Genomic DNA, 16,184 nt, shown 5'->3' on the forward strand with positions numbered 1-16,184 from the left:
TCTTTGAGACACCCACAGCAACTGTGTCACGCTGGGAAGAGCAAAACGGCCCAAAGGAGGACAGCCCAAGAAGCACTCTACACATATGGGCTTGGCAGGAACTATATCAACAATGAAAGCATTACCAAGTTTCAAAAGTTTGGGGCCATCTTCCAGCTTCTTTCCAGAACAGTGATCAATCTTTTTCAGGTCAGCAAACTTGCAAGCAATGTAAGCTGTATGACAATCCAGCTTGGATGGTTCAGAATAATCATCTGAGCTGTGAAGCCAGCTACTTCTACTGGTGGGTCATTTTTGCTGTCACTAGCCATATCGTTACAACAAACATCTTTGACAGATACGTTCTTTTAAGATTTTATTATTAAGTAATCTTTAAACCCAATGTGGGGCTCAAACCCCACAACCCTGAGATCAAGAGTCGCACACTCCATCAACTGAGCCAGCCAGGCACCCCTGGCAGATATGTTCTCAACATCAAAGCCCACACTGTCTCCAGGAAGAGCTTAACTCAAAGCTTCATGGTGCATTTCAACAGACTTGACTTCAGTTGTAACACTGACTGGAGCAAAGGTGACTACCGTGCCAGGTTTGAGAACAATCTCCACTCAGCTCACAAGGACAGTACCAATATCACCAATTTAGTAGACATACCAGAGGGGTAGACAAAAGGGCTTGTCAGTTGGATGATCTACTGAGAGGAGGCAATCCCGAGTTTCAAGCAGCATGGCTCCCTTGGCATAGCCATCTCTGTGGGTGACGTTTCATCCCTTCAATCAAGGCATGTTAGCACTTGGCTCCAGCATTTTGTCATCATTCCAACCGGTAATTGGCACAAATACTACTGTGTTGGGGTTGTCACCAAATTTCTTAATACATGTGCTGACTTGCTTAACAGTTTCCTTGCATCTCTCCTGGCTGATACTTTCCTTGTGTCAGTGGAATCTATTTCCTAAACAACAACAATTAGTTGTTTCACACCTAGTGTGTAAAGCCAGAAGGGCATGCTCATGGATCTGCCCGTTCTTCAAGATACCTGCTTCAGTTTCACCAACAGCAGCAGCAACAATCAGGAAGCACAATCAGCATGAGATGTGCCTGTAATCATGTTTTTGATGAAGTATCTTTGTTCTGGGGCATCAGCGATAGTCACATAATACTTGCTGGTCTCCGATTTCCAAGGAGAGACATCAGTAATGATACCACACTCACTTTCAGCCTTCTGTCTGTCCGAGATCCAGACATACCTGAAGGGGCTCTTTCCCATCTCAGCAGCCTCCTTCTCAAGTTTTTTCTTTTTTTCAATATATGAAATTTATTGTCAAATTGGTTTCCATACAACACCCAGTGCTCATCCCAAAAGGTGCCCTCCTCAATACCCATCACCCACCCTCCCCTTCCTCCCACCCCCCATCAACCTTCAGTTTGTTCTCAGTTTTTAAGAGTCTCTTATGCTTTGGCTCTCTCCCACTCTAGCCTTTTTTTTTTTTCCTTCCCCTCCCCCATGGGTTTCTGTTAAGTTTCTCAGGATCCACATAAGAGTGAAAACATATGGTATCTGTCTTTCTCTGTATGGCTTATTTCACTTAGCATCACACTCTCCAGTTCCATCCACGTTGCTACAAAGGGCCATATTTCGTTCTTTCTCATTGCCCTGTAGTACTCCATTGTGTATATAAACCACAATTTCTTTATCCATTCATCAGTTGATGGACATTTAGGCTCTTTCCATAATTTGGCTATTGTTGAGAGTGCTGCTATAAACATTGGGGTACAAGTGCCCCTATGCATCAGTACTCCTGTATCCCTTGGGTAAATTCCTAGCAGTGCTATTGCTGGGCCATAGGGTAGGTCTATTTTTAATTTTCTGAGGAACCTCCACACTGTTTTCCAGAGTGGCTGCACCAATTTGCATTCCCACCAACAGTGCAAGAAGGTTCCTGTTTCTCCACATCCTTTCCAGCATCTATAGTCTCCTGATTTGTTCATTTTGGCCACTCTGACTGGCGTGAGGTGATATCTGAGTGTGGTTTTGATTTGTATTTCCCTGATGAGGAGCGACGTTGAGCATCTTTTCATGTGCCTGTTGGCCATCCGGATGCCTTCTTTAGAGAAGTGTCTATTCATGTTTTCTGCCCATTTCTTCACTGGGTTATTTGTTTTTCGGGTGTGGAGTTTGGTGAGCTCTTTATAGATTTTGGATACTAGCCCTTTGTGTGATATGTCATTAGCAAATATCTTTTCCCATTCCGTTGGTTGCCTTTTAGTTTTGTTGGTTGTTTCCTTTGCTGTGCAGAAGCTTTTCATCTTCATAAGGTCCCAGTAATTCATTTTTGCTTTTAATTCCCTTGCCTTTGGGGATGTGTCGAGTAAGAGATTGCTACAGCTGAGGTCAGAGAGGTCTTTTCCTGCTTTCTCCTCTAGGGTTTTGATGGTTTCCTGTCTCACATTCAGGTCCTTTATCCATTTTGAGTTTATTTTTGTGAATGGTGCGAGAAAGTGGTCTAGTTTCAACCTTCTGCATGTTGCTGACCAGTTCTCCCAGCACCATTTGTTAAAGAGACTGTCTTTTTTCCATTGGATGTTCTTTCCTGCTTTGTCAAAGATGAGTTGGCCATACGTTTGTGGGTCTAGTTCTGGGGTTTCTATTCTATTCCATTGGTCTATGTGTCTGTTTTTGTGCCAATACCATGCTGTCTTGAGGATTACAGCTTTGCAGTAGAGGCTAAAGTCTGGGATTGTGATGCCTCCTGCTTTGGTCTTCTTCTTCAAAATTACTTTGGTTATTCGGGGCCTTTTGCGGTTCCATATGAATTTTAGGATTGCTTGTTCTAGTTTCGAGAAGAATGCTGGTGCAATTTTGATTGGGATTGCATTGTATGTGTAGATAGCTTTGGGTAGTATTGACATTTTGACAATATTTATTCTTCCAATCCATGAGCAGGGAATGTCTCCATTTCTTTATATCTTCTTCAATTACCTTCATAAGCTTTCTATAGTTTTCAGCATACAGATCTTTTACATCTTTGGTTAGATTTATTCCTAGGTATTTTATGCTTCTTGGTGCAGTTGTGAATGGGATCAGTTTCTTTATTTGTCTTTCTGTTGCTTCATTGTTAGTGTATAAGAATGCAACTGATTTCTGTACATTGATTTTGTATCCTGCAACTTTGCTAAATTCATGTATCAGTTCTAGCAGACTTTTGGTGGAGTCTATCGGATTTTCCATGTATAGTATCATGTCATCTGCAAAAAGCGAAAGCTTGACTTCATCTTTGCCAATTTTGATGCCTTTGATTTCCTTTTGTTGTCTGATTGCTGATGCTAGCACTTCCAACACTATGTTAAACAACAGCGGTGAGAGTGGGCATCCCTGTCGTGTTCCTGATCTCAGGGAAAAAGCTCTCAGTTTTTCCCCATTGAGGATGTTAGCTGTGGGCTTTTCATAAATGGCTTTTATGATGTTTAAGTATGTTCCTTCTATCCCGACTTTCTCAAGGGGTTTTATTAAGAAAGGGTGGTGAATTTTGTCAAAGGCCTTTTTTGCATCGATTGACAGGATCATATGGTTCTTATCTTTTCTTTTATTAATGTGATGTATCACATTGATTGATTTGCAAATGTTGAACCAGCCCTGCATCCCAGGAATGAATCCCACTTGATCATGGTGAATAATTCTTTTTATATGCTGTTGAATTCGATTTGCTAGTATCTTATTGAGAATTTTTGCATCCATATTCATCAGGGATATTGGCCTGTAGTTCTCTTTTTTTACTGGGTCTCTGTCTGGTTTAGGAATCAAAGTAATACTGGCTTCATAGAATGAGTCTGGAAGTTTTCCTTCCCTTTCTATTTCTTGGAATGGCTTGAGAAGGATAGGTATTATTTCTGCTTTAAACGTCTGGTAGAACTCCCCTGGGAAGCCATCTGGTCTCGGACTCTTATTTGTTGGGAGATTTTTGATAACCAATTCAATTTCTTCGCTGGTTATGGGTCTGTTCAAGCTTCTATTTCCTCCTGATAGAGTTTTGGAAGAGTGTGGGTGTTTAGGAATTTGTCCATTTCTTCCAGGTTGTCCAATTTGTTGGCATATAATTTTTCATAGTTTTCCCTGATAATTGTTTGTATCTCTGAGGGATTGGTTGTAATAATTCCATTTTCATTCATGATTTTATCTATTTGGGTCATCTCCCTTTTCTTTTTGAGAAGCCTGGCTAGAGGTTTGTCAATTTTGTTTATTTTTTCAAAAAACCAACTCTTGGTTTCGTTGATCTGCTCTACAGTTTTTTTAGATTCTATCTTGTTTATTTCTGCTCTGATCTTTATTATTTCTCTTCTTCTGCTGGGTTTAGGCTGTCTTTGCTGTTCTGCTTCTATTTCCTTTAAATGTGCTGTTAGATTTTGTATTTGGGATTTTTCTTGTTTCTTGAGATAGGCCTGGATTGCAATGTATCTTCCTCTCAGGACTGCCTTTGCTGCATCCCAAAGCGTTTGGATTGTTGTATTTTCATTTCCGTTTGTTTCCATATATTTTTTAATTTCTTCTCTAATTGCCTGGTTGACCCATTCATTCTTTAGTAGGGTGTTCTTTAACCTCCATGCTTTTGGAGGTTTCCAGACTTTTTCCTGTGGTTGATTTCAAGCTTCATAGCATTGTGGTCTGAAAGTATGCATGGTATAATTTCAATTCTTGTATACTTATGAAGGGTTGTTTTGTGACCCAGTATATGATCTATCTTGGAGAATGTTCCATGTGCACTCGAGAAGAAAGTATATTCTGTTGCTTTGGGATGCAGAGTTCTAAATATATCTGTCAAGTCCATCTGATCCAATGTATCATTCAGGGCCCTTGTTTCTTTATTGACCGTGTGTCTAGATGATCTATCCATTTCTGTAAGTGGGGTGTTAAAGTCCCCTGCAATTACCACATTCTTATCAATAAGGTTGCTTATGTTTATGAGTAACTGTTTTATATATTTGGGGGCTCCGGTATTTGGTGCATAGACATTTATAATTGTTAGCTCTTCCTGATGGATAGACCCTGTAATTATTATATAATGCCCTTCTTCATCTCTTGTTACAGCCTTTAATTTAAAGTCTAGTTTGTCTAAGTATGGCTACTCCAGCTTTCTTTTGGCTTCCAGTAGCATGATAAATAGTTCTCCATCCCCTCACTCTCAATCTAAAGGTGTCCTCAGGTCTAAAATGAGTCTCTTGTAGACAGCAAATAGATGGGTCTTGTTTTTTTATCCATTCTGATACCCTATGTCTTTTGGTTGGCACATTTAATCCATTTACATTCAGTGTTATTATAGAAAAATACGGGTTTAGAGTCATTGTGATGTCTGTATGTTTTATGCTTGTAGTGATGTCTCTGGTACTTTGTCTCACAGGATCCCCCTTAGGATCTCTTGTAGGGCTGGTTTAGTGGTGACGAATTCCTTCAGTTTTTGTTTGTTTGGGAAGACCTTTATCTCTCCTTCTATTCTAAATGACAGACTTGCTGGATAAAGGATTCTCGGCTGCATATTTTTCCTGTTCAACACATTGAAGATCTCGTGCCAATCCTTTCTGGCCTGCCAAGTTTCAAAAGAGAGATCAGTCACGAGTCTTATAGGTCTCTCTTTATATGTTAGGGCAGGTTTATCCCTTGCTGCTTTCAGAATTTTCTCTTTATCCTTGTATTTTGCCAGTTTCACTATGATATGTCGTGCAGAAGATCGATTCAAGTTACGTCTGAAGGGAGTTCTCTGTGCCTCCTGGATTTCAATGCCTTTTTCCTTCCCCAGTTAGGGAAGTTCTCAGCTATTATTTCTTCAAGTACACCTTCAGTACCTTTCCCTCTCTCTTCCCCCTCTGGGATACCAATTATGCGTATATTATTTCTTTTTAGTGTATCACTTAGTTCTCTAATTTTCCCCTCATATTCCTGCTTTTTTTTATCTCTCTTTTTCTCAGCTTCCTCTTTTTCCATAATTTTATCTTCTAGATCACCCATTCTCTCCTCTGCCTCTTCAATCCGAGCCGTGGATGTTTCCATTTTATTTTGCATCTCATTTAAAGCGGTTTTCAGCTCCTCCTGACTGTTCCTTAGTCCCTTGATCTCTGTAGCAAGAGATTCTCTGCTGTCCTCTATACTGTTTTCAAGCCCAGCGATTAATTTTATGACTATTATTCTAAATTCACTTTCTGTTATATTATTTAAATCCTTTTTGATCAGTTCATTAGCTGTTGTTATTTCCTGGAGATTCTTTTGAGGGGAATTCTTCCGTTTGGTCATTTTGGATAGTCCCTGGAGTGGTGCGGACCTGCAGGGCACTTCCCCTGTGCTGTGGTGTATAACTGGAGTTGGTGGGCGGAGTCGCAGTCAGACCTGATGTCTGCCCCCAGCCCACTGCTGGGGCCACAGTCAGACTGGTGTGTGCCTTCTCTTCCCCTCTCCTAGGGGCGGGATTCACTGTGGGGTGGCGTGGCCCATCTGGGCTACTTGCACACTGCCAGGCTTGTGGTGCTGGGGATCTGGCATATTGGCTGGGGTAGGCAAGGTGGGTAGGCAAGGTGCACGGGGGCAGGAGGGGCAGGCTTAGCTCGCTTCTCCTTAGGTGATCCACTTCAGGAGGGGCCCTGTGGCAGGTGGAGGGAGTCAGACCTGCTGCCGGAGGGGTGGCTCCGCAGAAGCACAGCGTTGGGTGTTTGCGCGGAGCGAGGAAGTTCCCTGGCAGGAACTGGTTCTCTTTGGGATTTTGGCTGGGGGATGGGCGGGGGAGATGGCGCTGGCGAGCGCCTTTGTTCCCCACCAAACTGAGCTCTGTCGTCTGGGGGCTCAGCTGCTCTCCCTCCCTTTGTCCTCCAGCCTTCCCGCTTTCCGAGCAGAGCTGTTAACTTAGGACCTCCCAGACGCTAAGTCGCGCTTGCTGTCGGAACACAGTCCGTCAGGCCCCTCCGCCCCGCCTCCCTCCTGCCAGTCCGTGGAGCGCGCACCGCCTCGCCGCCCTTCCTACCCTCTTCCGTGGGCCTCTCGTCTGCGCTTGGCTCCGGAGACTCCGTTCTGCTAGTCTTCTGGCGGTTTTCTGGGTTATTTAGGCAGGTGTAGGTGGAATCTAGGTGATCAGCAGGACGCGCGGTGAGCCCAGCGTCCTCCTACACCGCCATCTTCCTCGAACTCCTCCTTCTCAAGTTTTCAATGGTTCTTTTGTTGATCTCACCACATTTGTAGATCAGATGGCTAGGAGTGGTAGATTTGCCCAAATTTATGCATCTAATGATGACAGTGTTGATATGAGTTTTTTCCTTTCCAATTTTGGCTTAGATTTAGGGATGGTTTTCATGACACCTGTGTTTTGGTGGCAAACCCATTGTGAAAAAAGCAATTATATCTTAGACCTCATAAGATGTTTTCACCATTCTTTATACAAACAATATTTATACTTATCCATAATTTATCCTTTCTTTACTTTTTTAGTCTTTTTTGCCTTTTACTTCTTTCATTATCACTTTCCTATTGTCTCAACTACATCATTAGAATATTTTTATTGGGTTTTTGCTGGTGGTGAGATTTAGGTTTCTGTTTGTCTGAAAATGTCCCATTTCACCTTGAATTCTGAATCATATTTTTGATGGATATAGATTTCTAGGTTGGCAGTTATTGTATTTCAACGCATTCTAGACATCATTTCCCTGTCTTCTATGTTTAATTAGCACTACTGAAAAGTCACCTTTCTGTATCTCATTTGAATGTATGCCGTCTTTTTCCTTTGGCTGCTTTTAAAAGGATGTTTATTTATTTTGAGAGAGAGAGTGTGTGTGTGCATGCACATAAGTGGGGGGGGGGGGGCAGAGAGAGAGGGAGACAGAGAGTCCCAAGCAGGGTCTGCACTATGAGCACAGAACCCAACATAGGGCTCGAACCCACAAACTGAAAGATGACCTGAGTCGAAATCCAGAGTCGGATGCTCAACCGACTGAGCCACCCAGGTGCCCCTCTTTGGCTGCTTTTAAGACTTTTGGATTTTCTGAAGTTTCACTCTGATGAAACATTCCTAGGTGTTGATATTTTTATTCACTCTTTTTGGGGTTTGTTGAACTCCCTGAATCTGTGCATTCATGAATTTTTTCAATTTTGGAAAATATTAAGCCATTACCTCTTCAATTATTGCTTCTCCTCTAATCACTCTTTCCTTTCCTTCTGCAATTTCAATTAAAAATAGGTAAATCTTGGGGCCTGGGTGGTTCAGTCAGTTAAGCATCCAACTTGGGCTCAGGTCATGATCTCGTGGTTTGTGAGTTCAAACCCCGCATCAGGCTCTGTGCTGACAGCTCAGAGCCTGGAGCCTGCTTTGGATTCTGTGTCTCCCCCTCTGTCTGTCCTTCCACGCTCGTGCTGTCTCTCTCTCAAAAAATGAATAAACATTAAAAATTTTAAAAAATAGGTAAATCCTTCACACTATCCTTTACGTCTCCTCTATCTGTTGCTGTATCACAAATTACATCAAAACTTTAGTGGCTTAAAACAGCAACCATTTTGCTGTACTTTTCAATTGTGTTAACTCAGAATTGCTCCTCATGGTATCATATGTAGTCACTCAGTGCTCAGTTCTCCTGGTATGCTCTCTCTGGAAGAAGCCAACCACTATGTATGAAATCTGATTATCCAGGTACTCTCATGCTAGAAAGGTTACATGTAGGCCTTCTGGTCAAGAGTCCCAGCAAGTCTAGATTTCCATTATTTTCCGCCAAGGCATCAGATGTGTGAATGAAGCCATTTTGGACCTTCAAGATAAACCCAGAGATTTCATGGACAACACAGATGACAGAAAACTGGGCTGCAAGTCAATGAAGTGAATTAACTGGCTTACTGTTACCTTGAGGATGTAGACCTCTGGGGACCCAGCTTAAAATGGACATGGTTTACATCTACTTTTACTCTCTTGATGGACCCATTGAGTCTTATTTGAATGCTATCAAGATGCTTATGGCTCCCAAGCTTGTTTGTCTTTAGCACAGAGCTCTCCCTTGGATTCCAGACTCATATATCCAACTGACTACTCAACATCTCAATTTGGGCATCTAGTGGGCATCTCAAAGTAAACATGTTAAAAACAGACCCTTGAGTGTTTCCTCAAATAAATCTGTTCTACCTCAAGCTTTCCACATCTCATTAAATGTCATCATTGTCCACCTAGTTGCTTAGGAAAAAAAATAACTAAAAAAAAAAAAAAAACAACAAAAATTTCTCTGAGTCCTCTCCATTGCCCCCATACTCAACCTAACAGCAAGTCCTGTTTGCTTGTTTTCAAATTATACTCAACACCTTTCCATTTCTTTTGATTTTCCCCACCACAATTTTGGTCTAAATAATCTGTCTTCTCCGGATGACTGTAATGGCCCCTTTGCTGGTTTCCCTGCCTCTATTTTGGCTCACGGAAATTGTGCTACCATTCAGTTGGCATTCTCTGGAGTGCAGACATACATGAGAGACCTGCTCTTGCCTCCCTACATCCATCATTTACTAATTCATTCAATAGATATTTAAGCATTTATCACATGCCAGGAACTGATTAAGGTTTTGGGGATATACCATTGAACAACACCTTCAAAATTTGTGCTTTCAAGAACTTAGTTTCTAGTTGGGGAAAATAGACTATAAACAAGTAAATGTATACTATTTCAGGTGCTAGTAAGTGCAGTGAAAGAGTGTGGTAGGAGCTGTATGCATACACAGTGTTCAGGGAAAGCCTCACTGATAAAATGAAATTTGAGCAGCAAAGTGAAAGAAGTGAGAGGATGAACATTAGGATATCAAAAGAAGAGAATTCTAAGAAGAGAACACAAAGTGCAAAGGCCTAGAGAAAGGTATATATTGGCTCTATCTGAGGAAGTACAATAAGGGCAATGTGGTTAGAACAGAGTGAGCAGGAAACAATGGTAGGATATGAGAGCAGAGACGTTTCAGTGGGTCAAATCTCAGAAACTTGAAGGCCATGGTGAAGATTTTGGAATTTACCAAGGGTAGAAAGGAAATCCACTAGGAGATTTGGAGCAGAGAACAATAATCAGAATTACACTTTGAAAATTTACTTTAGGTTCTGTGTAGGGAAAAGGCTGTATAAGGGCCAGGCTGGAAGCTGAAAGTACAGGTAAGAGGCTATTACAATAATTTGGGTGAGAGTTGAGGATGGTTTAGACCAGAGTGGTAGCCACTGATTTGGATACCAGTAGCTGGATTCTTTTCCACCTATTCTTCCTTTAAGCCCCTTCAAAAAGTCTTTTTTTATCTCCATTATTCCATTGAAAATACATTTTCAAAGTCACAGATGATCTTTACTAATTCTCAGCCCTCGTCTTAGTTGAACTCTCAGTACTATTTCCTTTTTTTAAAGTTTTATTTATTTTGAGAGAGACAGAGGGTAAGAGGAGGGACAGGGGCGGGCAGAAAGAGAGAATCCCAAGCAGGCTAGGTGCTGTCAGTGCAAAACCTGATGTGGGGCTCAAACACCCAAACTGTGAGATCATGATCTGAGCTGAAGTTGGACGCTTAACTGACAGCCACCCAGAAACTCCGATTACTCCATCCTGTGTGCTCTCATCCTGTCTGACACCAATTTTCTATCTTTTTTTTTTCCACTAACCTCACTGTCAATCTTTCTCTGTAAACTTAAGTGTTAGTTCTTTAAACTCTCCTCTTTTCTGTCTAAACTTATTCTCATGATGCTCTACCTTATGCAGATAATACCAAGTTGTATTATCTCCATCTAAGATATCTTCCTTGAACTTGAAATTCATATATAAACTACCTTACCATGTACAAAATTAGTCTCTTAATTTCTGCTCCTTCTACAAATCTTTTGTTTGTCCAGTGTTTTCCATGGCAGTCAATGACCATTCCTTCTTTTTAGTTACAAGACTCTAAACACCGAAGTTATTCCTAACTCATCTTTTTCTCTCACAACCACATCTAATCCATCAAAGAATACCGCTGGTTATAATTTCAAAAAATAACAAGAATTTGATTATGAACTGAGAATTGGATAAGATGAAAATGCACTATAATGGAAAGTTGGAGATGGTTGACTAGGAAACTGGAGAGGTTGGCCTTAGGAGCAATGATTATTTATTGCCATAAGCATGAAGACGGTATATGGTTACGGATGTCAATAAATGTGTTGGAGGTTGGGACGTTCATTGCATAGGCATTGGCTATGAATGAGAAGGGCTATTGGAGAATGGGTAAAGGGGGTTGGAGATTTAAGGAAAAAGAAAATGCAGGGGAAGGGTCCAGGACAGTGGGAAAGTCAGTAGATTAGGGAAATATTCTATAGTTGCTATGCAGCAATAAGGGCCCACTTGAGGTAGACAGAGAGGTCAGAATGTGACAATGAGTAATGAAGAAGGCACCTAACCTTTCTCTAGGACCTATATTATCTTACCACTGCTCATCTTTACTACTTCGTCTCCCATAACCACCCCCCTCACCCCAGTTCTTCACTCTACTCCAGTCAGACTGGTCCTTTCTTGTTCCTCAAACTTGTTTCATTCTCAGAGCCTTTGCATTCCTTGTTCCCTCTGCCTGGAAGCATCTCTCAGAGCTCCATCAAGTGTCTTCTTCTCATCATTTAGGTCTCAATTTCACAGAGGATTTCTCTGACCAACACAGCTAAAGTAACACCCCAAGGCACTCGCTATCATATTAGATTCTACCTCCTGAAGAGCACCATCAAGATTCCTCTATTTACTTTTCTGCTAATTTATTACCTCTTGCTCCCCCCAATAGAATGTAAGCTCCTATTCTGCTGCACCCCAGTGTATACAAGAGTGTCTGGCATAGAGTAGGTGCTCAATAAATACTTGTTGACTGATCGACTCTCCATAAGACTCTCCTTATCTTCCAAATTTCTCTGTGCTTTCTCTTCCCTGCGCAATCTCTTTCTGCTTCCCTAACAATCAAATCCTCCCACTTTGCTCCCTGGATCCCCAGTACCATGGAAAACAACATTCTCTGTATCCTCAACATCTTTACCACACACTTTACTTCTTCCTCCTGCTTCTCTCAGAACCTTTTCACAAGATTAAGATTACTCCTGCAGCTCACAAGGTTGATAGGTGAGGCTGACTTTCTTCCTGTTCCCCATTGATGCTTCTTGACCTTGAGCCATTTACCCTTTTGTAACTCTCATTATTGGTGTCGTCATCTAACCTCAGCTCCATCTAGACTTTGCTTCCTGGACTTCAGGGTTCTTCTATAAAGCAACCTTTGGAGACTTATTCCTGCAGATTAGCTGTGTTTTTCATATTGTTTCAGCATCTGGTAAAGTCAAATGTGGCAATAGCAGGACAAAGGAATAATCAATGTACTCATACCTGTTTCTTAGTGCATGGGGAGATCTACTCATCCCATAATCCCAGAGACGCTCCACTGCAGCAATGAAATAGTGTCGTGTTCTCTTTTGAAAGCTGCGGAGGCCCTGATTTTCATCTTCACCATAGATGTCAAAATCTTCTCTCTTCATTTCAATTGAGAACGTATCATCATACTCAATTTTGTCTTCCTCTGACTGAAGAGTAGTAAGGGTTATTTCTCTTTGATGGCGTTTTGAGACTGGTGGGTTCTGAGAGCACAATCTTCCAGTCTCTCCTTGCTTTGACCTGGTGGCTTCTCTTTGGAGTTTACCTTGCCCTTCATTTACTGCTGCTACTGAAGGACTGTTTTCACAAGGGCCCAAGGGCAAAATGGTGTCCTTGCTCTTAAAAGCTATGTTTTTCTGTGACTTTTGGGATTTCCACTCTTCTCTTGGTATCTGGGTGGCATTGTTCTTATCCCAAGCAAGGGGACCCAGCAGCTCAGAGGGAATCTTTTCAGAGCTCTCTGTTGTCCATTTCAGGAAGGGCACTTTTCCGGGTCCATTTATTTTCTTAGGTCCCTGTGTTTTCTGAAGGAAGATCTTCTCCATAAGATCCAGGTGGCCAGAAGAATCATTGCTAGTTTTTGTAGGGAAAGAGTCTTCTTGATGAACATGAGCTTTAGGGAGTAATTCAACTTTGCCAGATGCTTCAGACAAGGCTTGTTGCAAAAGAGTGTTTTCACGTTTCTTGGACATGTGTTGGTTCATGGCACTTTTCCCTAGGGAGCTGAACTTTCCTTGACCTACAATCATTTCTGAGGTTAGGAAGGCTACAGAAAGTTTATTTCTCTTGGCTCCTTGTGAGAAATGAGTGCTTTTTTGGACCCCAGAACTCTCCCTGAAGGTATAAGTGCAGGCTGATACTGGAAGATGAGAAGAGTTGTCCTGGGATGGGATCTTGGTCAGATCTGTATGTCTGATTGATGGAAATGCTGATTCCTTTGCAATGGGTAATGCAGAGTCATTCATTTGAATGGTGCCCTGATTCCCCATAGAACAATCTGACTGGAGGGACTGAGTGGCAGCCCCTTTTTCTTTCTCATTGTCCTCTATCTGTGTGAGGGTTCCATGCATCAAAAAGTTCATGTTCTTGGATGACTGGGTTGAGGTGTCATTCAAAATTACCCCCCTTGCAAACTTAGTTTCTTCTAGTGACAGTCTGGATTGTTTCAAGGCCCGCTTACCACGCTGAGTGAGAATATTATGCTGACTTGGATTAGGAGACATCCTTGGAGTGCTTGAAAACCTCTCTGCCATTTCCTTTGTTTGATTTCCCAAACCTTCCAAGTTTTCTTCCTCCCTTATTTTTGAGAAATGGACTATGTGAATCCCTGCTCTATGTGCTGAATCATTTAATGACCTGGTGTCTTGAAGTATTGGAGTATATGGCCCCTCATCTAAACCTTCCACATTTTGCTTAGTGCTTAGTAAGAAAAGGTTCTTCAGGGAATTATTAGTGTCAGCTACTGTATATTCCTGAGGCAAAACCACATTTTCTTGGGTTAATTTCTCCTTTCTTTCTATCTCTTCCTGAGATTTTTCTTCTTGATTGTAAGTACCATTATCTTGGACATTGGGCAAGTTAGTAAAAACCATGCTCTTGCTGTTTGGAAAACTCATCTCTTTGAGTTCTGTGTCCTTTGTAAATTCATCTTCTCCTACTACCACCTTCGTTTCTGACAAAAACTTCTGATCTTTCACATATTTTTCTGATCCTGAAGATGTTAATTGTGTTGGAATGGGCCTTTGCCCAGAGCTTAGGGAGTTCTCGCCATGGGTCCATTTTATCCACTTTGCTGAGTCTGGTGAGAACAGCGTCTTGAAGAATGAGAGACCTGGATTTTCTGCACCTAGTGGCACCGGGCCCTCTTCGTTTTGGTAGACCACCTCCACAGTTTTTGATGAAGTCGTTTTGTTTGACACATGCTTTAGCTCCAAAGCTGTAATATTTCTGTCCATAAATGTTTCATTATGAAGCAAAGAAGTCATTTCTGGAAACTCAGCATTACTTTCTAATATAGTATCTTGCCAGATTGATGTACTGTTCTCAGTTAATAATGTTGGGACATCGACATGATTTTTGCTATTAGTTGTTGAGTTAATTGTTGCGTTGTTTGTCTTTATCAAAGAGATATTAACTTTGAATAAAGCATTATCTTTAATTAATGAAGCAGGTCCATGAACTCTGTCTTCTTTAAATAACCCATCTCTCTCCACTGATAATACATTTTCTCCCAGTGAACTTTCTTGACTATTCATTAAAGCTGCTTCTAACAACTTGGAATCATTGTCTCCTTCACTCGAGCCCAAAGGTACACCAGAGTCAACAGAGTGAGATGAATTTTTGCCAAATACAATGGTACCTAAATGACTATTTAAGTGAATTGACATATTTGGGGGTCCTAAGGAACCTGTCTTTTCAGTACGTGCTGCCAACTTGTCTGATGGAATTGTTGGTGAAGCTGTTAGGTTGTCTGATGAACTAGAAATTTTTAAATCAAGGTTCTTCAACTCTGCTGTTACAGTTGTCCCCAAATTCTCATTTAATCTTAATTTTAGTTTTGGCTCAGGAGTAAATACTCTGTCCCCACTGTGATGGAGCTCTGGTCTGAGATCTGCCACTGCAGATGGGCCCTTGTGTCTTTCTATAGCTCCAAGTAAATGACCATCTGCTTCATGTGTGGCTTCCTGGAAATCAGATAAGAGTAATCCACGTGGAGTAGGATTCTGTCCCAGAAGCATCAGCAAATCACTAGAGGAGACACTTTGTACGTTAAGCAGCTGTGTTCTTTCTCCAGGCTGAGGGTCAATCTTCTCTATGTCATTTTCTGGAGTTGTGGTGGCTTTGAATTGCTTTTGCCTAGGGCTATGATGTCTTGAAATCTGGGAGAAGCTTCTGGGTTCAATGACATTGTTTTCATTCAGGAGGGAGGCTGGAATATCTTCATATCTATCCTCATCATAATCATCAATGTTCCCATTACAACTAGAAACCTTCAGTAAAGCTGTCATGCCTCTGTTCCGAAAGTCTGAGTTGTGGCACCCCAGCACCCATAGACCTGGAAGAAGACAAAGACTCTGGTTACTCACAACCCACATCCCAAGCAAGTTATGTATTAGTCGTTCTCTTCTATTCCCAGATAATGAAAAAATAGTAGTCGGTGCCATTGTATTACAAGTCATTAGGTTAAATCCCTGGCACATAAAACAGTCCAACAATGGTAGTGAAAGTGCTTTTTTGCATTGCCGCTGTTGTGGTATATCTGTCTGTGATCACAAGAAAGGGTTGTGATTACAAATGAACAGATATTGGAATAAAAATGGAGAAATATAATTAACATATGCAACAGTGGGGGGTCCTAATAGTCACATAGAACTCTTTGATGATGATAGTGACTTAATCCCTGAAACTGTATGTAGGCTAGGTATTATTGCTATATTACATAATGGCACAGGTTCTTACAGTCAGATTGCCTGGGTTCAAATCCTAGCTCTACCATTTACCAGCTGTGTGACTTTGAGCAAATCAACTGATCTCTCTGAGCTCCACTTTTCTAATTTGGAAATGAAGCTAATAGTATCTCCCTTATCAAATAATGTATGCAAATCATATATCAATGACTAGCTTCCATTGTCATCAATTTGCAGGATAAGTAAGCACAAGGGAGTAGGACTTTAGGATATATATGATAGAAAATCCCTCTACTGTGCTAGCAATGTTAATTTCTGCTGTAAACAAGATTATTCAAGTGAAGGAATTTTACAGTGGCAAAGGAAAAACTTTCCTCA

The 16,184-nt window shown here is 41.4% G+C and overlaps 1 protein-coding gene across 4 annotated transcripts in view; it reads right to left on the reverse strand.

Moving 5' to 3' along the window:
* F8 (coagulation factor VIII) overlaps positions 1-16,184 on the reverse strand; it is a 130,643-nt gene that overhangs the window by 39,928 nt on the left and 74,531 nt on the right. For all 4 annotated transcript variants that reach the window (XM_045472199.1, XM_045472196.1, XM_045472198.1 and 1 more), the window contains one exon: positions 12,355-15,454. In XM_045472199.1, coding sequence (XP_045328155.1) covers positions 12,355-15,454 — 3,100 coding nt within the window. The remainder of the gene's footprint in view (positions 1-12,354; positions 15,455-16,184) is intronic.

Source organism: Leopardus geoffroyi, chromosome X (genome assembly GCF_018350155.1).
Source record: "Leopardus geoffroyi isolate Oge1 chromosome X, O.geoffroyi_Oge1_pat1.0, whole genome shotgun sequence".
Lineage (NCBI taxonomy): Eukaryota > Metazoa > Chordata > Mammalia > Carnivora > Felidae > Leopardus > Leopardus geoffroyi.